This window comes from Pseudopodoces humilis, chromosome 7, assembly GCF_049639895.1.
Source record: "Pseudopodoces humilis isolate 2021_Gansu_Grassland_sample_001 chromosome 7, ASM4963989v1, whole genome shotgun sequence".
NCBI classification, from domain to species: Eukaryota; Metazoa; Chordata; class Aves; order Passeriformes; family Paridae; genus Pseudopodoces; species Pseudopodoces humilis.
This window is the reverse complement of record NC_142206.1, coordinates 47,107,280-47,131,259: the sequence shown is the minus strand read 5'-3', so window position 1 is coordinate 47,131,259 and position 23,980 is coordinate 47,107,280. Positions and strand designations below refer to the sequence as shown.

The window sequence follows — 23,980 nt, the reverse complement described above, 5'->3', positions numbered from 1 at the left end:
GAATCAGTGGTTCCAACTGCCTTGTACAGGTACTTAAATAGCCTGATGCTTTGCTGGCAACCTGAAGCCTTCACTGCCCTGGCCAAATGGCACTAGGCAGTCTAGTTCATGAAAGTGAAGATTTTCAGTAGAAACTCAAATGGAGTTGGCTAGAGCTGTTTTCAATTGCACGGAGGTAGAGTAAATGCAAAAATAAACCTCTACACCATGGAGCAGAGCTGTTTTTCTGAGATATGTAGTTCTTAAGGATAGTCTCCAAGAAAATCTATGCCTAAAAGATGACAGAATCATTAAGGTTGGAAAAGACCCTTAAGACCATCAAGTCAAACGTTTGATGGATCATTACCACATCAACTAGGCCATGGCACTAAGTGACACATCAATCATTTATTGAACACCAGAGATGGTGACTCCACCATCTCCTTGAGTAGTCCATTCCAATGCTTAACAACCCTTTCCATGATGAAATTCTTCCTGAATTTCATGATCTCCTATGTTCTGGTACTGATTTCCAGATAGTTTGTGTTTACTGTTCTGTATTTGATTAACCATTACATATAAACTTACGAAATAGAGGTTGTACTTGGTACTTTATCTTTTTCTAGCACCAAGGCAATTTTGTGAGAGATTGTACTTCAGATAAACAGTTCGGCTGTCGCAAATGGTCATATTTAATTCAGTTAACAACACTTAATTTCTAAACATCAAGTGAGTTCTGATGAATGGTTTTTCTTCATTTCCTTGATTTGTTCTACAATCTCTCCTGCTGGCATTTCAATTTAGACATATCCTCCCAAACTGGATTAGTTTGTTTTTACTTCTTTTTCCTTTTTTCTTTGTTTTTTTCCACTATGGTAATCTCTTGAAGTTTCTCTACCAAATGCAGATGACGAAGAAAAACTTCACCTTCTACAGTGATTTTATCTTTTCTAAGCACTATTTTTATACCTTGTTCATCTGTTGGCTTTGCAGACTCTTTGGCAATTTTCCTGCTCTTGGTGTGTCTGAAAAAGAATTTATTATTAGCTTTATGCTTCTTATGATTTGTTTCTCAAACCTTCTTGGCCTGACTTTCTGTTTTTCACATTTAACCTGTCAGAATTTTTGTTCTTTTCTATTTTCTTCATCTGGCACAACTTCAACTTCTTGAATTTTGTTATGGAACTGTGGACAAAATGGGGACTGATTGATTTATCAGACTCTGGTTATGGACTCTGCTCACAGTACAAGTGCCTCTGCTGGAAGATGCATCCAGTTCCACTCACTTTTCACATGGCTGCCTGAGGTTCTGGTACCCCACAATTCCTGAATGGATGGGAGTTCTGGGCATGGCTGCTTCTGAACAGGGAACTCCTGGTACTGCTCAGCTGTGGCATCCAGTGCAACTCAAGGCAAAGGCCAGGAGATTAAAAAAAACCAAAACAGTCTGTGTTTAGGATCTGCATCCTGTTGCAAGATTTTGTAAGTTCTGCAGCACATACAACACAACGAGGAAATGGGAGTACATCCCTGCTCAGTGGAATTTCTACATTCAGCAAGCTAAATTGCTGCCTTACAGCAACACTTGTTGCTGCAGAGCAGTGACTAATGAGTCTGAAAACAAACAGACAACACACATGATGTTTACCATCCAGTTTCATAGGCAATTCTTATGAACGGCATGGTTAGGTCGCAAATGTAAACAGGTAGTTTGTGAAATGGTGTAATCCCTGCTGTGGGAATAAGTAAAGTGTAGTAATTCTTAAATGAAAGAAAAGTTTATAAATGTCTTCTGGGATTAGGAAAGCAGTTGAGAAAGTGCAAAACTAAAAGTCAGAATTATTTCTCTCCTTATAGGGAAACTTTCTGCCACTCCTATATTTGACTAATGTATAACCCCAAAAATCTTAAGACCCAAAAATGTGCCAAGCATCTTATTGGAAAAAGAAGCCAGAAGTCTTTGCTTATATTGTATTTATTCACCTGTGAGAGTGAAGCATGTTTAAAAAGGGAATGTTTTCCACCACTTGGAAGAAGAGGCTCTGGAAGAGAGGGTTGATGTCAAATATTTTCTACTCTGGATTCATCACCAGGGTTCTGGCAGGTGCCCTTACAAAAATAGTCCACATACTTGTGAACATTCAAACAACCCTGTTGAGAGATGGCATTTCCACAGACTTGTTTGCGTTTATTCAGAACCTGAACTGTTTTAATGGAAAACACAGAATATGCTCAATGCTACAATGGCTGATCTTTTGCTCTGGATAAAAACAAAGTGAGTTGCCAGAGCAGAATAAAAAGGAGAAAGGATGCACTAAGTCTGGGAAAAGGAAAAAAAAAAACCAACAAAATAAAACCAACCCCAAACACAAAACCCACCTAAAATATAAGGTCTGTGTGGTGGAATTAAAGTACTTGGGAGCCAAGGAAGCATAGGTGAAGCTGATGTTTTACTGGCACTGATGCCCAGCAGCCAGGGAAAGCTGCCAGGTTAACCAGCAAAAGTGAACCACTGTCTCCAGTCAGCTGCTCTAAGGTGCCACCCAATCCTGCTGTGCCAGATGTACCCAGTGTGGTGCTTGTGTTAGTAAAGGGCTTGGGAAACTGCAAAAGACACAGCAGTCTTGAGGCATTTTTGCATAAAATAAATCAGTCCTGAATATTTCTAAGGAAGGTTTTAGTACATATTTCTAACTGTCTGGTCGTAATTGGAGCCCAATGGTTTATGTATCCCAGGCACTCGTGAAGACTGAATGTTGGCTTGTTCCAACAGTGAAACAGACTTTAGTCTTGGTCCAAAAGTATTAAGAGTTTTAGGTCTTTATTTATGGAAGGTCATTATTAGCTGAAATGGGCCATAAAGAATTTATGCTTGCTATTAAAAGGGGCTGGTAAACATTTTGTCACAAGATTAAAGAGCATTGTTTTCAACCACATTGTCTAGACCATTTGACAAAAATGCAGCGAAGGCTACAGCCCAGTTTATGTACATGTCAATCTTAAAAAATAAACAAAAACAAATGAAAGTATCTGTCTAGTTTCAGGCAAAATGTGAACTGCAGTTATGAGAGCTATGCTGAGATTCAACAGAAAAAGAAGCAAAGTATGAACAGTGGGCTGGGGCACCTTGTTCTTGGATACTCAGAGCAACCAAGGGGGAGATGGGAGTTCTCAAGTGTATCTTCTGTCTTTAGGTACATGATGATGTTCCATGCACTTTTTACAGGAAAGTATTTTAAAAGTACCAATGTCTATCTAAGGATTGAAAACTCAAGAAGAATGTTACAAACTACCACTAATAATAATTAGTACTTTCTGCTGAGAGTTGTCACATTCATGAAAAATGCTGTGAAAGTCTGATTTTTTTCCTGAGAAAGTTACAGTAAAAATTTAGTTTGTTTACCTTACTTTTACTGGGTTAAAAAAACCCTGAATAATACTGAGGAATTCTTCTAAGAATATTACTCTTTTTTGCCTCAGGCATCTTCTTAGACTGTCCTAGAAAGTATTACAGGTGATCATCAGACATCAAACCTCACCTCACTAAAGGGAATATTCCTGAAATGGTTCTGTCTTACAGTAGATGCAGTTCACTGGGCTATTTCAAACTGTTTGGGTTTTGGTATGTACCTGCTAGATCCTAATGCTCCTTATCTAAAGGAACAGGTGTTCAAAGCAATAAAGTGGAGTTAGATGTTTAGAGTTTAGAGTCAGTCCACGTTTAGAGTTGCTGCGTTTCAGAATGGATCCAATGATGCCTGGACTTTCCACTGATAATTTCCATCCTAAAAGAAGCTGGCTGTTAGAAACTGGTATCAGAATGATTACAGACCTGTAAAGAGAGTACAGCTATGGAGTGGTGTGGTTTAACCCCAGATGAAACCAGGACAAAGATGTAGAATTAGAGTAAACCAAGGACTTGAAGTGTTTATTCCATGTGCTTGGGCACTGTGAGACCACCTGGTACAACACAGCAGTGGGCCTCAGCACGCTGCTCTTTGGAAGCAATGATATCAGCAGTATGCTCCAGCCAAAGGAACCCATGCCTCAGACAGACAGCTGACATCCCTGTGCAGGAGAAAGGAAGAGGTGCTCTATTGGCTCTGTTTTGCATGGATATCTCATGCAGGTGGGAACTGTACCACACTGAGGCAGCTGAGGCCCAAGAAATGGCAGCACAACAGGAACTGTTACGTTTTCTCCCTCCTAAAAATTGTACTGTGAGCTGCAGATCAACACACCACAACATCTCAGGGACCCTACTTTTCCAGCACATTTTAATTAGCACTACTGATGTCTTTACAATTACATACTATGTTAATTTTCACTGTTAATTCTAGCTTGTGTTATATTTGGCTAGGAAAGGAAAATATATGTAAGGCTGTATTTTTGAGCTTCTGGCCTGAGCCATCTGGAACCAGTTATTGCATCATTCATGTTATGAGATGGCAATTATAATTCAGACAGTGAACAAAGCAGATCTCAGCTGATAATATAAGGTAGCCTTTGAAAAATTATAGGGAGCCCTCCCCAAACACCAGGAGTTTGCAACTGAGATTCTTTCCTGGGAGGTGGAAGAAATGAGTCCTACTCTTTCCCAGGTGGAATTAGGGTTTGAGATCATGTGTCCTGTGTGCTTGGTGCTATTCATGTGGTAGTAGGGTGAGATGTGTGTATGTCAAATCACTGCCTGTCGTAAAACATCAACAACAGCATCAAAAGCTTGCTTACTTGGCAGTCTCCAAGAACACTTAGATCAATCTCCACAGTCAGGCAAAAGCTCAGTTTTTGTATCTCATGGAGTTTAGATGTTATCAAAACACAGTTGTTTCTGCAAGTGCCCAGCTGGTAAAAACATTTGGTTCCATAAGATTTGGCAGGAGCAAAATGAATGTTTTTAGCATCTAAAGCTTGGACATGTAGGTCCTAAAGTGTTGGTTATAAGAAAATTCATTTAATGAATTTAGGTCTGTGTGGCTGGCTAAAAGATGTCTATGACTTGGCATGTAGAAGGACTTTGGGCTCACAGACCTACCACCATACAGACTTGTATGGTTTGACTCCTCTCACAGTTTGAAAATTTTCTTGAAAATGTTCAGAGTGGGGGAATTTTTAAAAATTACAAGAAATCTAAGAAGGGCGTTTGACAGATGTGGTTCTGGAGAAATATAAGAACAAAATCAGAGTTAAAAAAGGAGATTAAATATTGTGAAACTTAGAGGATGAGGACTTGTTTCTCCGAGGAAGATTTTTCTATTCAGGGGTGCTGAGTGTAATTAACTACTCTTAAGTTCCATGACCTATTTATAGCTTTTATCTTAGCATTTAGAATTAGTCAGATTATGTTCTCCTCTGCTGAGGGCTCCTGTTCATCCAATGCTGTGCTTTATCTGCAGGAGCATGGCTCAATTCATATGTGCAGCTATCTCATCCAAAGAGAGTAAAATTATACAACACAGTTTATGTCCCCCTTATTATATTTATACCCTTATACACAATTTTCACAATCCAGGTCTTAATTTGAGACACAGTTTCAACCCTGGCTATGAACAAAGCAAACTTTGAGAACATAGTTATTTAACAGAGCCCCATTTTATACTGGGGACAGTTCTGCACCCCCTCATGAAGACAAAGGCAATGTCAAACTAATCTAAATAAAGTAATGGATTTTATAACACAGATGGATATTTGAGACCATTGAAGTGAAAGCACCACTACACATGAAGTTTAGCCACCATCTTAAGCATAAATGCTGAAGGTGTCAGGACAGGATGTTGAAAGATGCATTGAATTGTCCATTTTTATAGGGTGAACAAAAGGGGGTTTATGCACCACAAAATCCTTCCTTTATGCAACCCTTAATACCAAACAGTTGTGAAAAGGCTGTGGCCACATCTCATTGTTTTATGACTGATCGTAGTTACAGAAAGGTACTGCAGAAATTCCACTTGCATCAAATCCTTTTATTTTGGAAAAAAAACAGTCACCATGCTGTAAACTAGCCCAGGTTGTGGTTTGGTACACTTTTTGCACTCTGGTTTTTATCCACTCCAGCTGTCAGATGGAGACAGGAAAAATCAAAACATTTGTACAGTATTTCTTCTTAAGGGAGCCCCTTAGGTGGTTGAGATCTGGATTCACCTCCTGTCTCCAGGGCTGGAGCATCTCTGCCAGTTGGCTGATGGATCAGAACTCTGAGGCAATTATTTGGGAGCAGACTGGTGCTGCACTCATACAGTGATTCTGGCATGCATGCAATGATTTTACCATGTGATTGCAGAAAAATTCAGTGGATTAGCAAGTGAAGTATGATCAGATGAAGCAAGTTTGTCTTCCACACAGCTGGATGCACAGAGCATTTGCTTTCCTATAAAGCTGTTTCTCATTCTTTCGGTAGATTTTCACACTTCTAACATCCAGTAAGCACTGCTACTCTTAGATCTGTTAGCCCTCCAACTTATTGAGTGTATTGAGAAACTCTGGTGGTATGGAGCAGTGAGAATATTCACTCTTAAACATTTGCCACAATAAAAATTTTCCTGGTCTTCGCTTTCTATCCTCTCCTGCCTGTTTTCTGACCCATGACAAAACTCCTTCACAACATGCCCAGCAGCTTCTTCAGAAGTCCCTCATGCAACTTTTTTGTTAGGCTTTTGGAAACTTCATTCAAAGTACGTAAACTGGTTCTTGTTTATTATTTTCAAATGTATAGGTACTGTTTGAATGATTGCAGGTGAGTGTTTAATTTTCCATGCAATGCAAGGGATACAAGCATGTCACTGAGAGACAAACAGACAGAAATGGCCAGGAGCCTCTGGTGCTGTTATTTTTGAAAAGAAATTTGGACAATTACAGCCAGTTATCAAGGTAGAGAGCTCTTAAGCTTCCCATTGGCTCCAATGCAACTTGTGGGGGCTCAGCACCCCTAAAGCATCTCAGTCTTGGTATCTCAAACTGGATGTTGATGCTTAGAGGCTGATTTTATTATTATCTATTATATCAACTGTACTTCTGTTTCTCAATCTGTTACACAGAGATGTATGATAATAATTTCAGGTTCCTTAGAAATAAAGGGTTTTCTTATATGGGGACACTCAACAGAAATTCAAAGTAGTTGTTTAATGTCTGTGTTTGTATTTAAATTCAGTGTTCATCTTTGGATCTACTATAATCTCTGCCACATCTGATTACTTACCTTTCACATCCCATAAATGTTCTGCTTGACCTACTAAGGCTCTGCCCGTGGCAAATTTGCAAAACACCTGAAAAAGTACTTTATTTCCTTCCTCTTCAGTCATAACTGGAGATCTGCAAGTTATGCTTTTCCTGAAGAAATATTTCATATCATAAACTGTTCCCTTAAGCATGGAGGTCAGTTTAAAAAAGGGCCAGTGTTTGCAGACAAGCCATTTGTTTTACTTTGAATGTTTAATTTGTTTATTCCTGTTTTCAAATAATCCCCAAGCAATATAGTTCCTGTAGCTGTGATCGTCATGAATTTGAGTTATTCACCTCCCAGAGGGTCAGACCTTTCATCAGTATGCCATTGGCACAGAGCAGCGAGTGTTGCATATTCATTGTCCAGGACACCAGCTAGAGGGCCTCCAAAAAAGACTGACTTTTTTTTTTGTTCTCAGAACAAGGAAAACAATCCCTTCCCTTCTCCAGTCCCTTGATAAGGGTTTCTGTCCAATAACGGTGCTCTCTGCTCTGAGGCACATTTAACTGTGAAGTTTGCAGCGGGAGAGGCTTTCCTTCAAGCTGTTAGTGTTTTATCCTGGCAGGCTCCTCGAGGTTGTTGTGAGGAGTCTAGCCAGTTGGTGAGCTTTGTAATCTAAACCAGCTGTCCCAGGCTGAGGCCCCCATTTGCATTGTTTAACATACTTAGAAAATGAAGTGTTCATTTTTAACATTCCTCCTCCAATTGGTTTAATGCTGAATTACAGAAGAGAACTAAGCAAAACCAGGTGCTTTCTCTGTATTCTCTCCAGTGTCTGAGGAGGTACAGACGGCTCCCGATCTTCTCCATTACTTGCCATTTCATTCTTTGGACTATAAATGACAGAGGAACTGAAGTGCTAGCGGAGGGTAATGCTTGGAAAACTTTCTAGTTATTCATCCGCACAGACTCTGGTTTTTTTCCACCTTTCCCCAACGGTTTTGGACATGCAAGGATTAAGAAGGTAAGTGGTATGCATGAAACTTCTTTACTTACTGACGGGAAACCTACTTGTGGAAAATAGCTGTGGCAGGGATATGTTATGCCAATCCACTTGCAAAAGCCATTTGCAAAGAGACGGGATCTCAATGGTCAGAGGTGGGGAAAGACGATCTGGCTGTTATTAAAGCTGTGCTGTCTCTGACAAGGTCCTTCTTGATCTGTGCTTATACTCTGCGCATCTGCAGGAGTGCTGAACTGCAGCAGCAATGATCCCACTGGCTACAGTGATTGATTGAAGTAATTAGTTACTATTGCAGAAGTTAATCACTAGTTTAAAGTATTTTGCCTGCTGGGCAAGCTACTGTGACCAGCTGCATACAGTGTTGATAGGTTGTGCTGCTTGTTTGTTAATAATTCTTGAGGGGATTTTAGATCTAAAGTAATGAGCAAATTGAGATCATGGGTGCAGACAGAGCACGTATGGGGCAGTAAGTTCACCCACACCACCACCACCACCAAAAGGAAAGAATATATAATTTCATGGCAAAGGAAACTAAAGGCTGTCTAAAAATGTTTGAGTTTTGTCTGACTGTTTTATGGGGGAGTTTGTTATCGTGCACTGTCCTGCAGCAATGTGCAGCATAGCCCAGTTGCTGCATCTGTCTTCTGCTATAACCTGTTGTATTCCTTCCCAGTGCTGTTTTTGCTATATGCAAAATGAGTATACAGTCTTTATAGAAGTGCACACTTTAAAATATCTTCAAAAATATTTGGGGACTCAATAAATTACATGCAAATCTAAATGGATAATATTGTAGTGTGACTGCTTTACATTGGACTATTAAAAAAAAACTGTGCAGAATTTGCATTTCCTTGTCACTCGAAAGTTGCCAACAAGTACAATTTGTCTCCACAGCACTATGAGCAACCATTTTTGGGTGTATGTTTACTTTTCAGAGCTTGTCCCTGTCTCCTCATTTAAAACAATTTTTTTGTAATGTGTTGGTCATTTTGTGTGGTTTTGTCTGATCCATTGGTAGATCTTGCTCAGCAGCTCAGTCTGCACTCTGGAAATCAGGGACAGCTCTAAGAAAGAAAGTTGGCAGCTCACTTGGGTAGCAGAACTAAGGCTACCTAAAATATCTCCTGCTTCCTCTACTGGTTTTGTGGGAATGTATTGTATCCAATTGCCATTTAGAACTACAATCCAAGATAAGCAAGGTGTGGGTTTAATGGTACTGGGAAGTTTTCTATAAATCAGTAAAACACTGAAATCCACAGGACCTAGAAAAAAAGTAGTTTCTGATTGAGCTTTTTCATGCTTTTCTATCTGTTAGTAAATATTTGGAGGTGGGAGGTTACATAGTTTCTATGCTCTGGGTAAGGAGCTCTAAAACTAAGCGTAGGGCTCTTCTTTCAGTTGCAGTGGAGAGCGAGTAGGGACCACAAGATGTGAAGGTGATATACCTGGGGAAGGCTCCACTGAAGATAGCAGCCTCTAGTAGCTGGTGACCTGGCACAGTGTGTCTCCTTCAAGACTGAGTAAAGGGACAGAATCTGGCCCAAGAAAATGGACTGATGTCAGATAGAGCCTCCTGGGGATGAAATGCGGTTTAGTGGTCGGAGCAACTGGCTTGGATTCAGGACCTCCTGCATGACATGTCTGCAGCCCTGCCAGTGCTTTGCATTGTGAGCTTAGGCAGGGCCTTGATCTGGTTTACCCATCTGTAAAACCTGCAGTGTGCAAGAAAAGCTTTCATTCTTGCAAAAGAAAGGTATCTGAGAGGGGAAAAAACACTTTATTGAATATTGCACACTTGTTCATTTTACAGCTGCTGCATGGGGTGTCATAAAAATTAGGTTAGACCATAGACATGTACAGCCTGGTTTCAATCCCAGTTGCATAAAACCATCATACCATCAGAGTCACTGGCTCTGAGACCTGAATCTGGCCACATTTATATTATTCCTTCTCCAGAGGCCAAATTCATGTTAACAAAACTGTGGAATACACTGAAGTGTCACTAGAAATTAATTTGTCCATGTGTATTTAATTCTATGTAATAAATCTGGATATCAGAAGGTTTTCAGCCTATTTTCTATGCACATTACAGGATACTGACTGCTTTCACACTGGCTGTCTGCCTTTCAAGCCCTGGAAAAGCACAGGTGAGAGGTGCATGCAGAGATGTATATACTGGGTTATACTGAAGCACTATATGGCATGAAACTTAACTGGCTAGCAAGTGGATAGGAAGCTCTGTGGTCTGGGGTTTACATGAAAAGGAAGTTGAATGGTCTAAGGGTTTAGAGGGGAGAACTTGCAGCCAGCAGGATTCTGGAGTTGAACATGGATTGAGCTTATTGACTCATCCTTGCCAGCTCAGCAAAATATCCCTGTAAAAACCTGGACCTCACTGAAAATGTGATTCTGCCTCTAAATTGAACACTTCTGGAACAGGAAATAAGAAAACCTATCCCATGAGACCAGAGACCACTCAGTTCTATTGTGAGAAACATCTGTATTTGGAAAATTCATTCATATAAATACACATTTTCTGTGTATAGCAGGATCATGTCTTAAGATTGTTTAATTTTGGACTGTGATCCTGAATGACTGTATCCCAGTTTTCATTTTCATTTATGCCCAAACCCATTTCTGTTCAAGAGGGTGGATGGAGGTAAAGCAGTCCAGTTCTTGAAATAGCAGAATCATTAGTTCTTTGTGTGCTTGGGCTCCAAGTAACTTTAAATCAGGAAAATCTATTCCTAAAGGCATGTTGTTTGGATTTCTAGTTGATAGTCCAGATATATTCAGTGTCCAGAGCTGTATTTCTGAATACTTTTGCCAAAAGTCTCTGAAATGTAGGATTTTTTTTCTTATATTACATTGAAAATTTCCTGCACAGGGCATGCTTACTGATCTTTTTGTGAATATTGGATCTGTATGGGAAATAGTTTTCATGCCCCTGCAGAATTTTTGAGATGTCTTTAAGGGTTTGTTTTTATAATTTAAAAAATATTGTTTATGTTATAATTTTTATAAAAACATCTTGTAACATAAATTGATTTTTGAAGTTGCTTTGAGAAAGAAACTTGAAGCTGAAACAACAGCAATGGGTTCTTTCTGAAGATACTGAAACTGGTAATTTTGACAATATTGAAATTTTTCCACAATAAAGTTCTAGAAAGTTGTTGAAACCAGTTCTACAGTAATTTCAGTGTTTCTGAATTATAATTTGTTGACCAAAACAAAATAATTTTGTTAAAAACTATTTCAGCTTTTCCAGCTAACCTAGGTGTAGTGTCTGTACAGAAAAAGGAGAACAAAAGGCAGAGTACATACATTTTTAAAACATGAGGGCAATTATACCTTTTCCTATTAGAATATCTTGGCTTTCCACAACATGATACCAAAACATCTTAGAATGCCAAAATAAATGAAAGCAACATTCCTCCATACTTGTCTGACAGTTCCAGCAGAGGTTTTGTGTATTCATATCTGCAAGTGGCAGGTGCAGTCCAAACAGTGCCATGTGTTTCACTTCTTGTCCTGTCCCTAACTCCTGCAATGACCCACTTCCACTGACTCACCCCTCTAACCCTTGGTCTGCCATCTACAACTTGCTACTTTTCCAAACATCAATTACATACTTCACTCTTCCACTCATTTTTTCTATGAAGTCAAAAAATAAGTGTCCTTATCATTAAGAAACAACAAAAAAGGAAGAATCTTGAATACACTCCATCCCTCTGCCCTCTGGCTGCTTCAGTGGTTTCTGTTTCCTGGATATCTCTCACTGACATTCCTTAGTACAACCTATTTACTGGAAGATCCTGTGCTTGTGTCAATTGCTTGGCCCCTTGCTAAATAGCTGGAGGCCCAGTCAAAAACTAGGAAGAGGAGGAATCATTTTAACAGGCTTTGAAACCATCATCACCAGGACTTTCACCTATTTAGAAATGCTGAGGTCACTGAGGAGATGTTGGAGACTCAAGGCTCCAGCCCCGATAATAACCAACACCACAGAATAGGAAGGAAGGCTTCCAGTAACCCTGAATGCCTGTAACATGTTGTCTAAAGATTTAACCTCTAAAAATTACAAGGTTTGGTAGAAAGGAAGAGCCTTATTTTTATTAAGCTTGTTATGTTTCAAATGGAGCTCCGTATCAGTCAATGTCTAGTGCATTGTGTGCTGAATGGGCTGTCTGGGGAGCTTTAGAGCCTGTGAGAAATGCAGCAAGTATCTTCCAGATGAACCCCCCTGTTCTGGCAAAAACAAAACTCCAAGCTAGAAAACTGTAATTCTGTGCTAACAACTCGTAACACATTGCACACTGGTGACCCCTGGGCAGAGGAACAGCCTGACACTGCCACCACCTGAGGTTACCACTCCCAAACACATACTGGGGCCTCAGGTTCATGCCTTGCTGACTGTCCTCTAGGAAAGGGACTTTATTTTGATGTACTGTATCATGCTGAACAATTGTACTAATCATAATAATCCAGATGAGCATTTGACTCTGCAAACCTCTCATTTCACAGTCACTGAGTGTCCTTTTTTCTCTCATTTTAGCAGCAATGCACTAATGGGTTTGACCTGGACCGTGCCTCTGGGCAATGCTTAGGTAGGACTTTAATTAAATCAATACATTTAAATTTGGGTTCAGAAATCCTGAATTTATTGAGTTAACATTGTGCTGCTCTTACTATGTTTTAGTTGAAAAGTTCTTACTGTGTGACAAATATGTGCATTTGTATACATGTATATACAAAAAGTATGTGTATATAAAAATATGTGTGTGTATGTGTCTTTACATAGCACTAATCTTTGACATTTTTGAGATACTAACAGGCTGTCAGGGCTACTCAAACAACAATGATGCATTTTGATAGGAGCTCAGTTTAGCTGCCAAAGGACAAGGGCTGTTCACCCTCCTTCTCTTTCTCCTTTAAATTCAGGATTTATTGTCTTTGTTGCCTGTCTCCACCTGCAGGCTCAGATAGTCTTCCATTCTTAGCACTGAAACTCCAAGTAAACTGAGTTAAGGTAGTGTATAAGGAAATCTGCACTTTGCCCAGGAGCATCTTTTTGTCAATGGCATTCAGTCTCCAGGGCAGCATCTTCTATATTCAATGAAGTCACTCAAACAGAAAGGGAAAAACCTGCAGCAGACTGTTTGCCCTGTCATCACCTACTGCTTCTGTGGCCCAAGAACCGGGGGAATGCTCTGTTTGACTAAACCAGTTGTATCTTGCTAAATTTAATTCAGCAACAATCTCAACCAAAACAAGAAAGAGGCCTGAATTCTGTCCCCAGATCCAAGCAACCCTAACATTTACTGTGGGAGGGAACTCAAGACTTCCAAAGCAGGATCCAAATTTCACAGCTGGGCAGACCAAACCATCAGTTTCTGAAATCCTGATCTGCATGTTGTGGTTTGGACAGACCCTCTAGCAGGAAAAGGCAGCAGCATGCTGCAGCCATGTGTAAATCAGTGCTCAAACCAGACTTCTATGGAATAGTAAAGCAGGCCTTGTCCTCTCCCTCTGTTCTCTAATAGTGAAGTAAAATGAGTAGATCACAGGATAAGTTGAATATAACGGATGTTTCCTATTTTAGTACAATCTAACTTCAAAGTGAGGTTCCACAAGAATGGATTAGCCTTTTTGATGGAGAATATAAATTTTTTTGCAATGATTTGTAAAAAACACTTTAACTATTTTTTTGATAGGTCCCATTAAGGAATAATCATTCTTTGAACTTCTGCGATTTCATTCCAGATATTGATGAATGTCGGACTATTCCTGAGGCCTGCAGAGGAGACATGGTGTGTGTCAACCAGAACGGTGGCTATTTATGTGTCCCCCGAACAAACCCGGTGTATCGATCACCGTATCTGAGTCCTTATTCCAATGTTTATCCACCGCCCCCAGCACCAGGCCCTGTTCCTAACTACCCTACTGTTACAAGACCTCTGATTTGCCGATTCGGTTTCCAGCTGGATGAAAACAACCAGTGTGCTGGTAAGTTGTAGAAACCTTTCTTCTGTATCTTCATTCATATTAAAGCTTGTCTGACATTGCAGAAACAATTGTCCTGCAGTTGTCCTTCAGTTATTGCAGCAGTCAAGCCCAGTATTTTGAAGTCAAATTTTTTTTAAGGATATGAGCTATATGTTTCATATCATCCTTATTCAATGCAAACTAAGATATTATTCAATCCTATTATTTAAGCTGAAGAGCCACTTTCATGAAAGAAGTAATGTTTTAATAAGTTAATCATCTGATGGCCGGTGATCTCAGTGCATCAAAAGTATGCCTTTTATGCCTATGATTCTGTACATGAGAGAGAATGTGGTCCTTCATTTGAAGTGTTAGGTGAGGCCTGGGGAAACTTTGTTCATCTCTTGGCTGTATGAGAACTGGTCTTTGAAACCAGAGAAGCAGAAAGCAGAAGGAACAACATTTACTTCAAAACTGCTGCAGAAAACCACAAGAGCTAAAACTTACTTGTTTTTTGGGCTTATTCTGCTCTATTGTCTGAAATTCCTGGTGGGACTTGGTTGCAGATGATGCACTTTCTTTGTTTCCCTACTGAGGAGACCACAAGAGCTTTACAGGAGCTTTGACAGTCTGGAGTTAAATTCAGCTGCCTTGGGACACATTTGCTGTATTTGAATCATTGTCCTTTCTGAGGTGGGAAAAACATATTTTCTAACCAACACTCACAGTAACACTGACTGGAAAATTAAAAAATAAAAATAAAAATCAAAAAATCATAAAACCTGGGGGTTTTTTGAGAAGTTTTTTAATCCTGGGATAACTGAAAAATTTGCTGTAAAAATTAGCATTTTTACTATCTGATCCTTTGAAAATTTCCTCTAGTTCTTTTCATCTTAGCAAACTGATCAACCTATTATTTTATCTACTGATTTGTAGATTTCCAGGAGTGTTATCATTTTGCTTGCTTTGCTGTAGATGATTCAGGAATTGGGGTAGTTAGCAGAAAAGAAGTACTGAAATGAAAGTGGAAATGAAACCTCTGAATTATCTGATCTGCTCCACACAAACCAGAATAATCAAAACAGGTAGATTTAGGAAACTTTTACAGTGAACTTTCCAGACTCCAAAGGGTACATATGTTCCTATCCATGCTGGCAGAAATGGGAGGACTAGTATTTTTTTCAGTCAGGGCTGTTCACTTCTGTCATTTTAACTTTCAAGTATTTGGGAATTAATTGTAAAGAAAGTTTGGTGATGAGAGACATTAATGAGAATGCATGGGAAAGGACAGGCTGTCATTTGAGTACCACAGCAAGCTGGGAGCAGTTTTTGTAAGTCTACATCAGATTTAAATTTGGGTAGATGATGTGCTAAAGGAAGAAAAACAAAACTAAAAGAAAATAAGACCTGTCAGGGGTCTCTGCTGGGTTAGATTTCATTTTTTATTTAGTGAAATTCTCTGGAGATGTTCACTGTGTTGATGCAGTATTTATTGCTGTAGCTGTGTGCCCTAGGATGGAAAGTGTTGTCACCAAAGGGGGTGATTAGGTCCATGTCTCACTGTGGTAATGGTAGAAAGGCCTGATCCCATTTCCAGGATTCCTGGAGCAATTAACAGGGTTATGTGCAGTGCCATGCTTGAAGTTCTTGGAGGCAAAACACCAGGGAACCTTAACAGGGTCCTTAGGAGCAACCAGAATTTTACCCAGGTCATTTAAGAAAGTCTGAACCACAGGAATCATGGCATCCATAAGCCAATTATAAGCATAACTCATGTTATTGGTATTGCAGTTGCTCTGTGCTTACCTCCTTGTCAATATTCAGCAGGTTCTTAAGATACAAAGCACTTCAAGGGCTAATTTTGTGGTGGAATGGTTGAAAACAGTGAACTAGAGTTTTGCCCAGTAGCTGAAGCACTATGTAACTCACAGGTTTGTGAAGCTGGTGTTCAGACACCACCCTCTAGCACCTTCTTTCCAAATAAAATTTGCTACAGGTATTTCCATTAGAGATAATGAGATTTTCTGCTATTGACTGCAAGGGAACCAGAGCTATTCTCATGCCAGTGTGTCTGAGCTTCCTGCAGATTTTAACAGAGTACACATTTCTGTCTGGTCAGATATGGGGTTACAGATCGGGATCACGTTTTCTATTGCTAGGACAACAGAAATCTTTACTTTCACTTTGAATTTCAGTCAAAACAGCTTATTAAATACAGGAGCATTTTCTGGGAGATTGGGAGATTTGCAGCCCCAGCTTTGAAGCACTGAATTTGTTCAATAGATTTCCAAAGTGAAACAGGACAAAAAATTTGATCTGAAAGTTGTGTGAGTCTTAACAAGCTCTTTCTTTTTTTTTTTCCTCCCTCTCCACAAAATGTAGGGAGGCTGCAAGAAGGTCCAGCTCTGTCCCAGCCTGGCACCTGGCCTGCCTGCCAAGGCCCCACATTCCTTGGCTCTCAAGGAATGTGCACCCCTGGTTGCTCACATAACATTCCCCTTCTTGGGGCTGATAGGTTCCAATCAGGAAAAAAAAAATAAAAAATAAAAAATAAAGAATAAAATAATCCGTTCTTCTCCCTTTCAAGCTTTTTGGCCTCGTCCTTTCTGACCAGGATGGTCAGGTTGCTCAGTGGACACTCAGTGGCTGAGTGTCCACTCAATCTTGCCAAGATCCTTTCATCTCCAGATCTTGTCCTTGGTGAAAACACAACTTTTCCTGGCTGAAGTGCCTCTCAAAGACACCTGATAGTGATGGCTTTGCCCACTCCAGACTCCTGTGTGTGCTGCCGTAGTACCTGTAGCCATTTGTGGTAGCAGAGAGAGAAATGTTTTAATGACAATTACTTCTTAAGTCTTCTGTGGGTTTGATTCCTAATACATGGTATTTTTTATCCCTGGAGTTGCTGAGTGCTTTATATTTTGTATGTGTAAGTTGTCTGTGTTTTCAACAGCACAGAGTTTTTGTAAATCATTCCAAAGCAGGTTGGGAATGAATTATAACCACAATTAATTTTGGAATAAAAGGCCATATACAGAAAAAGCAAAGAACATCTAGTGCAAGTTCACTGTTTGAACTGTTTGTCTTCTAACATTACTTCTCTATAAATACAGAATGGGTTAGTCATAATAATGACTTTTTGCTCAAGGAACTTGGTCTAGTAACTGCTGGCTCCACTTTACTGGAGTGAGGGCCTGTGTTCTTGCATTATACATTTGTAAGCTGAGAGCTCTTTCCAGTTTCCTTTCACTCCACCTTGCTGTTTCCTGATTTACAATGATTTTCAAAACATGCCTCAAACACCAATCCTTCTGGGCATTGTGGAAAGAACTGTACTGGGTGGGCTCTTATTATTGCTTTCTCTCCAATTAATGCAAACTCACAATGTGAGGAGATAATGGGGTTGGAGAGGGTTGAATAGAGAGCTCAGAGAAAGCAGATCTCAAAAACAGGAAGGTAAATGTTAGGAAAAGTATAAGCATAAGGCAAGATGAGTATGACCTAGAGACAGAGAGAAGGGAGGAGGGCAGAGGAGGTAATTAAAAAAAAAACCAAAAAAACCCATAATTGTTATTTTTAAAGCAAAAGGTAAAAGGAAGAAGGAAATGGAAGGATGCTGTCTCCAAGTGTAAGAGAAAATTGTTTTTCATGCCCCATTTGTGCAGTAGTCATTGCTTCAGCTTTCCTCATTTCTCCAAGATTGGCAGGGCCTCCTACATTCCTCACCTATGGGTCCCCAGTCCTACATTTGTGGAGTGAAACCCCTTCCTTCAAAAGATCACCTTTGCCCAGATGGGTTTTAGATCATTTTCATTTATATTACAAGCATACCTAAACCACACATCCAGCAAGCAAGTACAAGGCTGCACTTGTACTGCCCTGCCCTGTGCCCAACCTCATTAAGAGCAGACTATGTCTAGATGAGTTTTCAAGCAAAATGAAGGAACCAGATGTGCCTGTGTGGGGAAAGGGGAGGGAAATTAAGAGACAGAGAACTGAAAGGAGGTGCCCAAGTCTTGCATCAGGCTCATGGCTGCTCTGGGATAGAGCCCAGAGTTCCTTATCCAATGGCTTAACAGTGACCAAGTGAGGCTGCCTCCTCCTGATGGCTTTCCTTGTGACCTCTCTGGGCATGTAGAAACAGGAGGAAGAAAAGTAGGTAAATGGAGTAAGGAGATTATGTCTTAGAAGAGTTTATATAAAGTAAAGACAAATGGAATCCACTCCTGCCCTTGCCTTTTTAAACTGCCTATTTGGTTCACCTATGTGTCTTTCCCTTTTCCTCTTGTTCTGTGAGACAATCTCTTTTGCTGCTCCAGAGGGCCAGTTCATGAAGGCTATGCATGAGTCCAGTTAGGAAATGATTGCATCATGTCCAAATTAACCAGAAAAAGAAGGAAAGATTACATGAGAACAGATTCTCCAAGAGGTTGAGGTCAGACTTCTGAAAGTAAAGGTAATTGCTGACAGCTCCTGATTAAATTAAGGGCCATGATACATAGCTTTTACCCATAGATGGTTTTGCTCATGGGCTTTGTATGAGGAAATGTGAATTGAGACCTCATACTGCCATAGCAACAGAAAAGTTTCCTCTCAAGAATCTCAAGAGTTTATAGTTGGTGGCTAAGGCTTGGGTTGGAGGAGTTTGTGTTCAGTTCCTGGCTTTGCCATAAAGCGTGCCATTCCGGAGTCACCATCCCTGGAAGTGTTCAGGAAACACCTGGACATGGCACTCAGTACCATGGTCTAAGGGACAACATAGTCAAAGGTTGGACTCAGTGGTCTCAGAGATCTTTTCCAGCCCAAGTGATTCTGTCATTCTGTGATTCTGTGCTGGGTATTTTGGGGCTAAAGTGAAATAATATTCATTTTGAGGATTATACCAAGGATAATTTCACAAGGGGATGATAGGTGTGGAGGTGACTTCCAGGCAAGTATTATGTAAAGATACACAGACAAGAGAAAATCACACAGCAGTGATGCTCAAGGTGAGACGTAGAACTCAGGTTACTTCCCCAGTTGTTCTGGTTCCAGCCAGGACAGGGTTCATTTTTTGCAGTAGCTGGGAAGGGGGCATGACCAGAACCCACAGATTATTCTATATCCCCCCATGTCATTGCTGGGGGTGGGCAAAGGGGCTGTGTCTTCCATGAAGAAGGGGTGCCTTCCAGCTGAGAAAATTAATCCAGGGTTGTTTATTGTAGCAGGCTGCAGTGACCATTTTTGCATGTGAATCACTCTCTTCTGTACACTTTTGTCATTATTATTGTTGCTGTTATTGTTCATTTTCTTATCTCATTGCTGTTTCCAGTGAATTGTTCTTATCTCAACCTGTGATGTCTTTCATGCCTCCAGTAGGAGTGGGGGAAGGGGAGCAGCTTGTGGGTTTTTTAGTGGGAGTGCTAAATTGGAATGTACCATTCCTAAGCCACACCACCACCACTAACCTGGCTGGAATTCAGGAGCCACCTTTGTCTATGTTTCTGTATACATAAGAGAAGAGGGGATGTCCAAGCCCTTTACCCATATCTCCAATTTGCTTCAGGAATATCTGTGCCACAAAAGCTTTCAGCAGCTATTTGACTGGAGTTTTTCAATCATCTTCTACTAAAGTGTAGCACCATGCTACGACCAGATCCCTAAGGCTGCCTGCGTGTTTGGGTCTAGGGCACAATTCCAATAGAAGGCTGCCGAGGAAGGATGTCACTGGGACAGGTTCTTGTCTGGGAATCCAAAACCTTTACTGCCTCCAAGGGGGTTTAGGGACAAGAACAAGGATAGGCTGGGGGTCCAGGATTATATAAGAGATAAGACAGGGTGATCCAGGGGGCTAGGATCCAATGGGAACAGGTAGAAGTGGTGCATAGGAGGGGTTAGGGACAGGGGCAACCAATGGGGATTGACAGGGTGGAGCAATGCACCAAAATAGGGCCAATGGGGGTCCACGGAAGGGAGAACATTCTGGAGAGAATACATAGAATACATAAATGGTGCAGGGGCTGAACAGGGTGACATACTTGGCAAATCAATAGAACACCAGAACCCAAAAGGATGGTATTACTACCTCCTTTCCAGGGTCAAGGAATGAGGATCTTAGTCACTGGCCTTTGGGCCTCCACACTTAAGCTGTATTTGTTTTATGTTTTAGCACAACTCAGTATGGTTTTCCCTTGATTATTTAATGTAACGAGACTAGACAAGCCAGGTAAAATAAACATGTGGAAAGTACAAACTATATACTTTAAGATACAAGACCATATGTCAGGAGAGTAATGAAAGAAGGATAATTAACATCCTGGAATACAGACATGTTTAACATAATCCTGCCCCACTGGATAAACCCATATTGTACAGCTCCAGACAAACATAACTATAAATCTTTCAGATCCAGCTTCTGTGCTTCTGATCTGATGGCCTGATCTATTCACAATACCAACAGTCTTCATAAAGGTAATCATGAGCTGACTATAAAATAATCATGGGTTAAAAGGTACATCTGAAAATACTCAGAGCTCCTTCCTCCCTCAGGAAACCATTGCACCAGCACAGAGGATGAGCTGGGGCTGAGGAAGGGCAAGACTCATCCAGCCACTACAGTAGAGTCTATTAGTAGAGCCATTCCTACAGAAATTTGACCGTCAGTAATGGTATCCTGTCCTGCTTACCACGGGGAGTGAGGGTCGAAATGATGTTTTTCACTGAAGTTAATCCATCTGTAGTAGAGAAGTCAGCTTGATAGAAAAAGCTGCTGCATTTATCAATCTGTAGCAAGGTAAACTGAGCCTTCTGTGGCTTGGCTTGTTCCTGCTTTCATTCCTCCCTAAGTGCAGTGTGGGAGGAGTACAGTCTGGTGGTAAAAGCACAGGCAAGTGCTTCATTTATTTGTGAAACTTCTACTATTAACAAAGAAATGAGTAGAACTGAACCAAGAAATATAACATGCAAGCCAATAATTCTGGCATGTTATTAAGCAAATGGGTACTCTGTGCACTGGAATGAAAAATAGCAGGCTCCTGAGTATCCAAAGTGTAACAGTAGGAGCAAGCCCATCATTCTGCATGTCAGTGCCTTTCAAGCACCACTCACTGACTGTATTTACGTGTGATGATGTGAAAAGTGAAAACAGAATAAATACAACTACAGTATAGCCACAACTGATATTGAATGAACTACAGTCATACTGAGTAGGTAGCTGGACAGCAACTGGAGACAAAGACCCTTAGACCCATGATTACAGTCCCTGTTGACTTTGGTGAAGATCTGAAAGTAGAAGCTCTTGTAGTGAATTTATTAGGTTTCAGTTAAGCTGTCTTGAACCTAACCATAAGTATCTTATGGTTAGGGAGTCAGGTACCATATTTTTCTCCTGCTAAATTACTGATACCACAAGAAGGATTTCCTAGATTTTGTGGCATTTCTTGCATTTCGAGGTCAAAATAGACAGGTGGTCAGATCATCATGATTAAAAATTGTGACCACCAGGAGTGTTTGAATTTGGTTTCAACTTTACTTTGAGCTAAACTGATTCTGTCTGTGGAGGTGTGCATCTGCTGTTGGGAGTGATTGAAAGTTTTCTAGTTTCTTTTTTACTGAGCTGTGAGCAAGGAGGGAAACACAGTGGCATACTGAGGGGGACAGCTGAATGAGAATGGGTCATGTTACAAAACATAACAAGTTTGAGTGCAGAGAAGGGGCATAAGCACAGAAGGGACAGTGCCTATGTCTTAGATGTGCAGGCTACAGTCCAGACACAGGAAGGTTAAAATCTTTCTAGACTGTGACCTCTCTATTACATTATGTGTTTCAATTTTCCTTCTTTCTTGGAACTGTATGATGCTTTGGTATACAAAGTGGCAAGAACCCAGGGAATCTCATCTCCCTTGAGATTTGTAGACTACAGATGGAAAAGGGTATGCAAAGAAAAGAAATTCAACTGATATTCTGGTTTAATGACCTCAGTTATGCTTGGTCTCTGAATTGGGGGTTACTGGTCAATGGGCTCTGAACCAAACAATACACAGACTTCAGTTGTCACCCAGAGTTAGCTGGCAAGAGGTTATATCTGACTCAATTCAGAGGAGCAGTAATTGTGCCCAGCCTGCCATATCCTCTGGCATGTGCTGGTCAGGGCAGGGCTCATACCCCTGCCATTAATCTCTGAGTGATTCCTTAGACTTACTGCTAACAGTGGTTTGATACATGGGGCTTGGTTACTGCCTCGCCTTTATTATGTCTTACTTCCAGGGATTTCAGCAGTGCCAAATCAGTTAAAGCCACTGTGTACTGATTAGCTCTGTCTGCTCTGGAGTAGATTTTATGAGCTTTCCTTAATGGAACAGCTGTCCTGCAAGACAGTCCTACCAACTAGACAGTTCCAGGGCTTAAAAGAAAATCAAGTCACTTAACAATGCTGGAAAACTGACAGGTATCATGAGCACCCTTCCCCAGTCTCTCAGCTCTTTGGCTTGTTTTTCTCTCATTTTCCTGTGAGTGACACTTTCTCTACCTTCCTGTGGCATAATGTGCAGAGTTCAGTATGTGATAGTCTCTCCTCACCTGGAAGGCTGATTTATTTCAGTGCCTTTCATAGCACCAGAACTCTACTCAAGCCTTTGTTAATTTTTGCATATATTTGCATCACCCACGATGCCTAGAGATGGCAGTGTTCTCATTGACTTTAAAGTCACTGTTTTTCTTGGCCTTTCCCTTATATTTTTTGGGTCAGTCTTGTTTCTTTTCATTTGGTTCCAGCCTGAAATTTGCTATGGTTATATGTCACAATATAGATGTTACGCCAAAATATATAGAAAATATGAATTCTCTTCTTTGCCAGTATAAATCAGCCAAATGGACCATATGTTTTGCCAGACTCTATAGGAAGTGATAATGTGCTGGCAGTGTTCCTTTGTCTTGTCCCTAAAACACCAGACCCATGACAGAGCTGCCACACAGAAATAGAAGAGCTGCCTGATGTTGTGTGGAGTTTAACATGCTCTGACCCCTTAATCTGCCAGTTCTGTGCCTTCCCATTTTACTACTTCAATGACATGAGAGAATTTTTCAAAGAAAATAAAGCTGCTAGAAGATAAATATGAATTACAACCGTTCAGGGCAGTTGTTTCAGCATTCTGTCTCTTGGCTGGGATGCTCTGCCCATTGGAGATGACAGGACACGCTGAAATCCATCTTCAGTTTTAACACCAGCGAAACCTTCTCTTCATTCAATTGTAACTCATGGTTGCAGGTGCTCTGTGGTGTAAGACCACACTGCAGTGTGAGGAGAAGGATGGTGCAGAGGATAGGCAGAAGTGTAGGTGTCAGGACAGCTGAAATGCAGGCCCAGGTCACCGAAGTTTGGTTAAGTCCCCTGCTCTCACTGATCTCCATCCTCCATGGGAGTTTAGTGCAGAAATGCCCATTGGTCTGGTCTGCAGCCTTTGTCACAGGCTGACAGTACAACCTCAGACCTCTTTGCTCAATATTGCTTTCTGAACTGACTACTTCTCTGAGGAATATCCAAACAATCATCTGGAAACCCGTGAGGAGTCTAGATTTTCAGGCAGAAACCTTTAGCATTTACTGAAAGCTGGGGTGTGAATGGTGTCTTCTCTTGGGCATCTGCAAGTTTGGACATACAAACTCATATGTCCATCTGGAAAATGTTCTTGTTTTTTCTATGTATTAGCTCTACATCAGTAACATGCCACTACAGTGAGAATAAATTTTTATTCATGAAGCATTCAGATACTGAAGATAAAATAAGTGCTTCAGCTAAACAGAGGGAGTCTAGGAGGAGAGGGAGAGGAATGCACCATAAACTTGCAGGGTCTGAA

General features: G+C 40.6%; 1 protein-coding gene across 1 annotated transcript in view; it reads left to right on the top strand.

Annotated features, from left to right (window-relative positions):
• Positions 1–7,692: 7,692 nt before the first annotated feature.
• FBLN5 (fibulin 5) overlaps positions 7,693–23,980 on the top strand; it is a 44,366-nt gene continuing 28,078 nt past the window's right edge. The window contains exons 1-5 of the mRNA XM_088057568.1: positions 7,693–7,799; positions 7,971–8,162; positions 10,255–10,309; positions 12,718–12,769; positions 13,926–14,168. Coding sequence (XP_087913694.1) covers positions 8,071–8,162; positions 10,255–10,309; positions 12,718–12,769; positions 13,926–14,168 — 442 coding nt within the window. The 5' untranslated portion in view covers positions 7,693–7,799; positions 7,971–8,070. The remainder of the gene's footprint in view (positions 7,800–7,970; positions 8,163–10,254; positions 10,310–12,717; positions 12,770–13,925; positions 14,169–23,980) is intronic.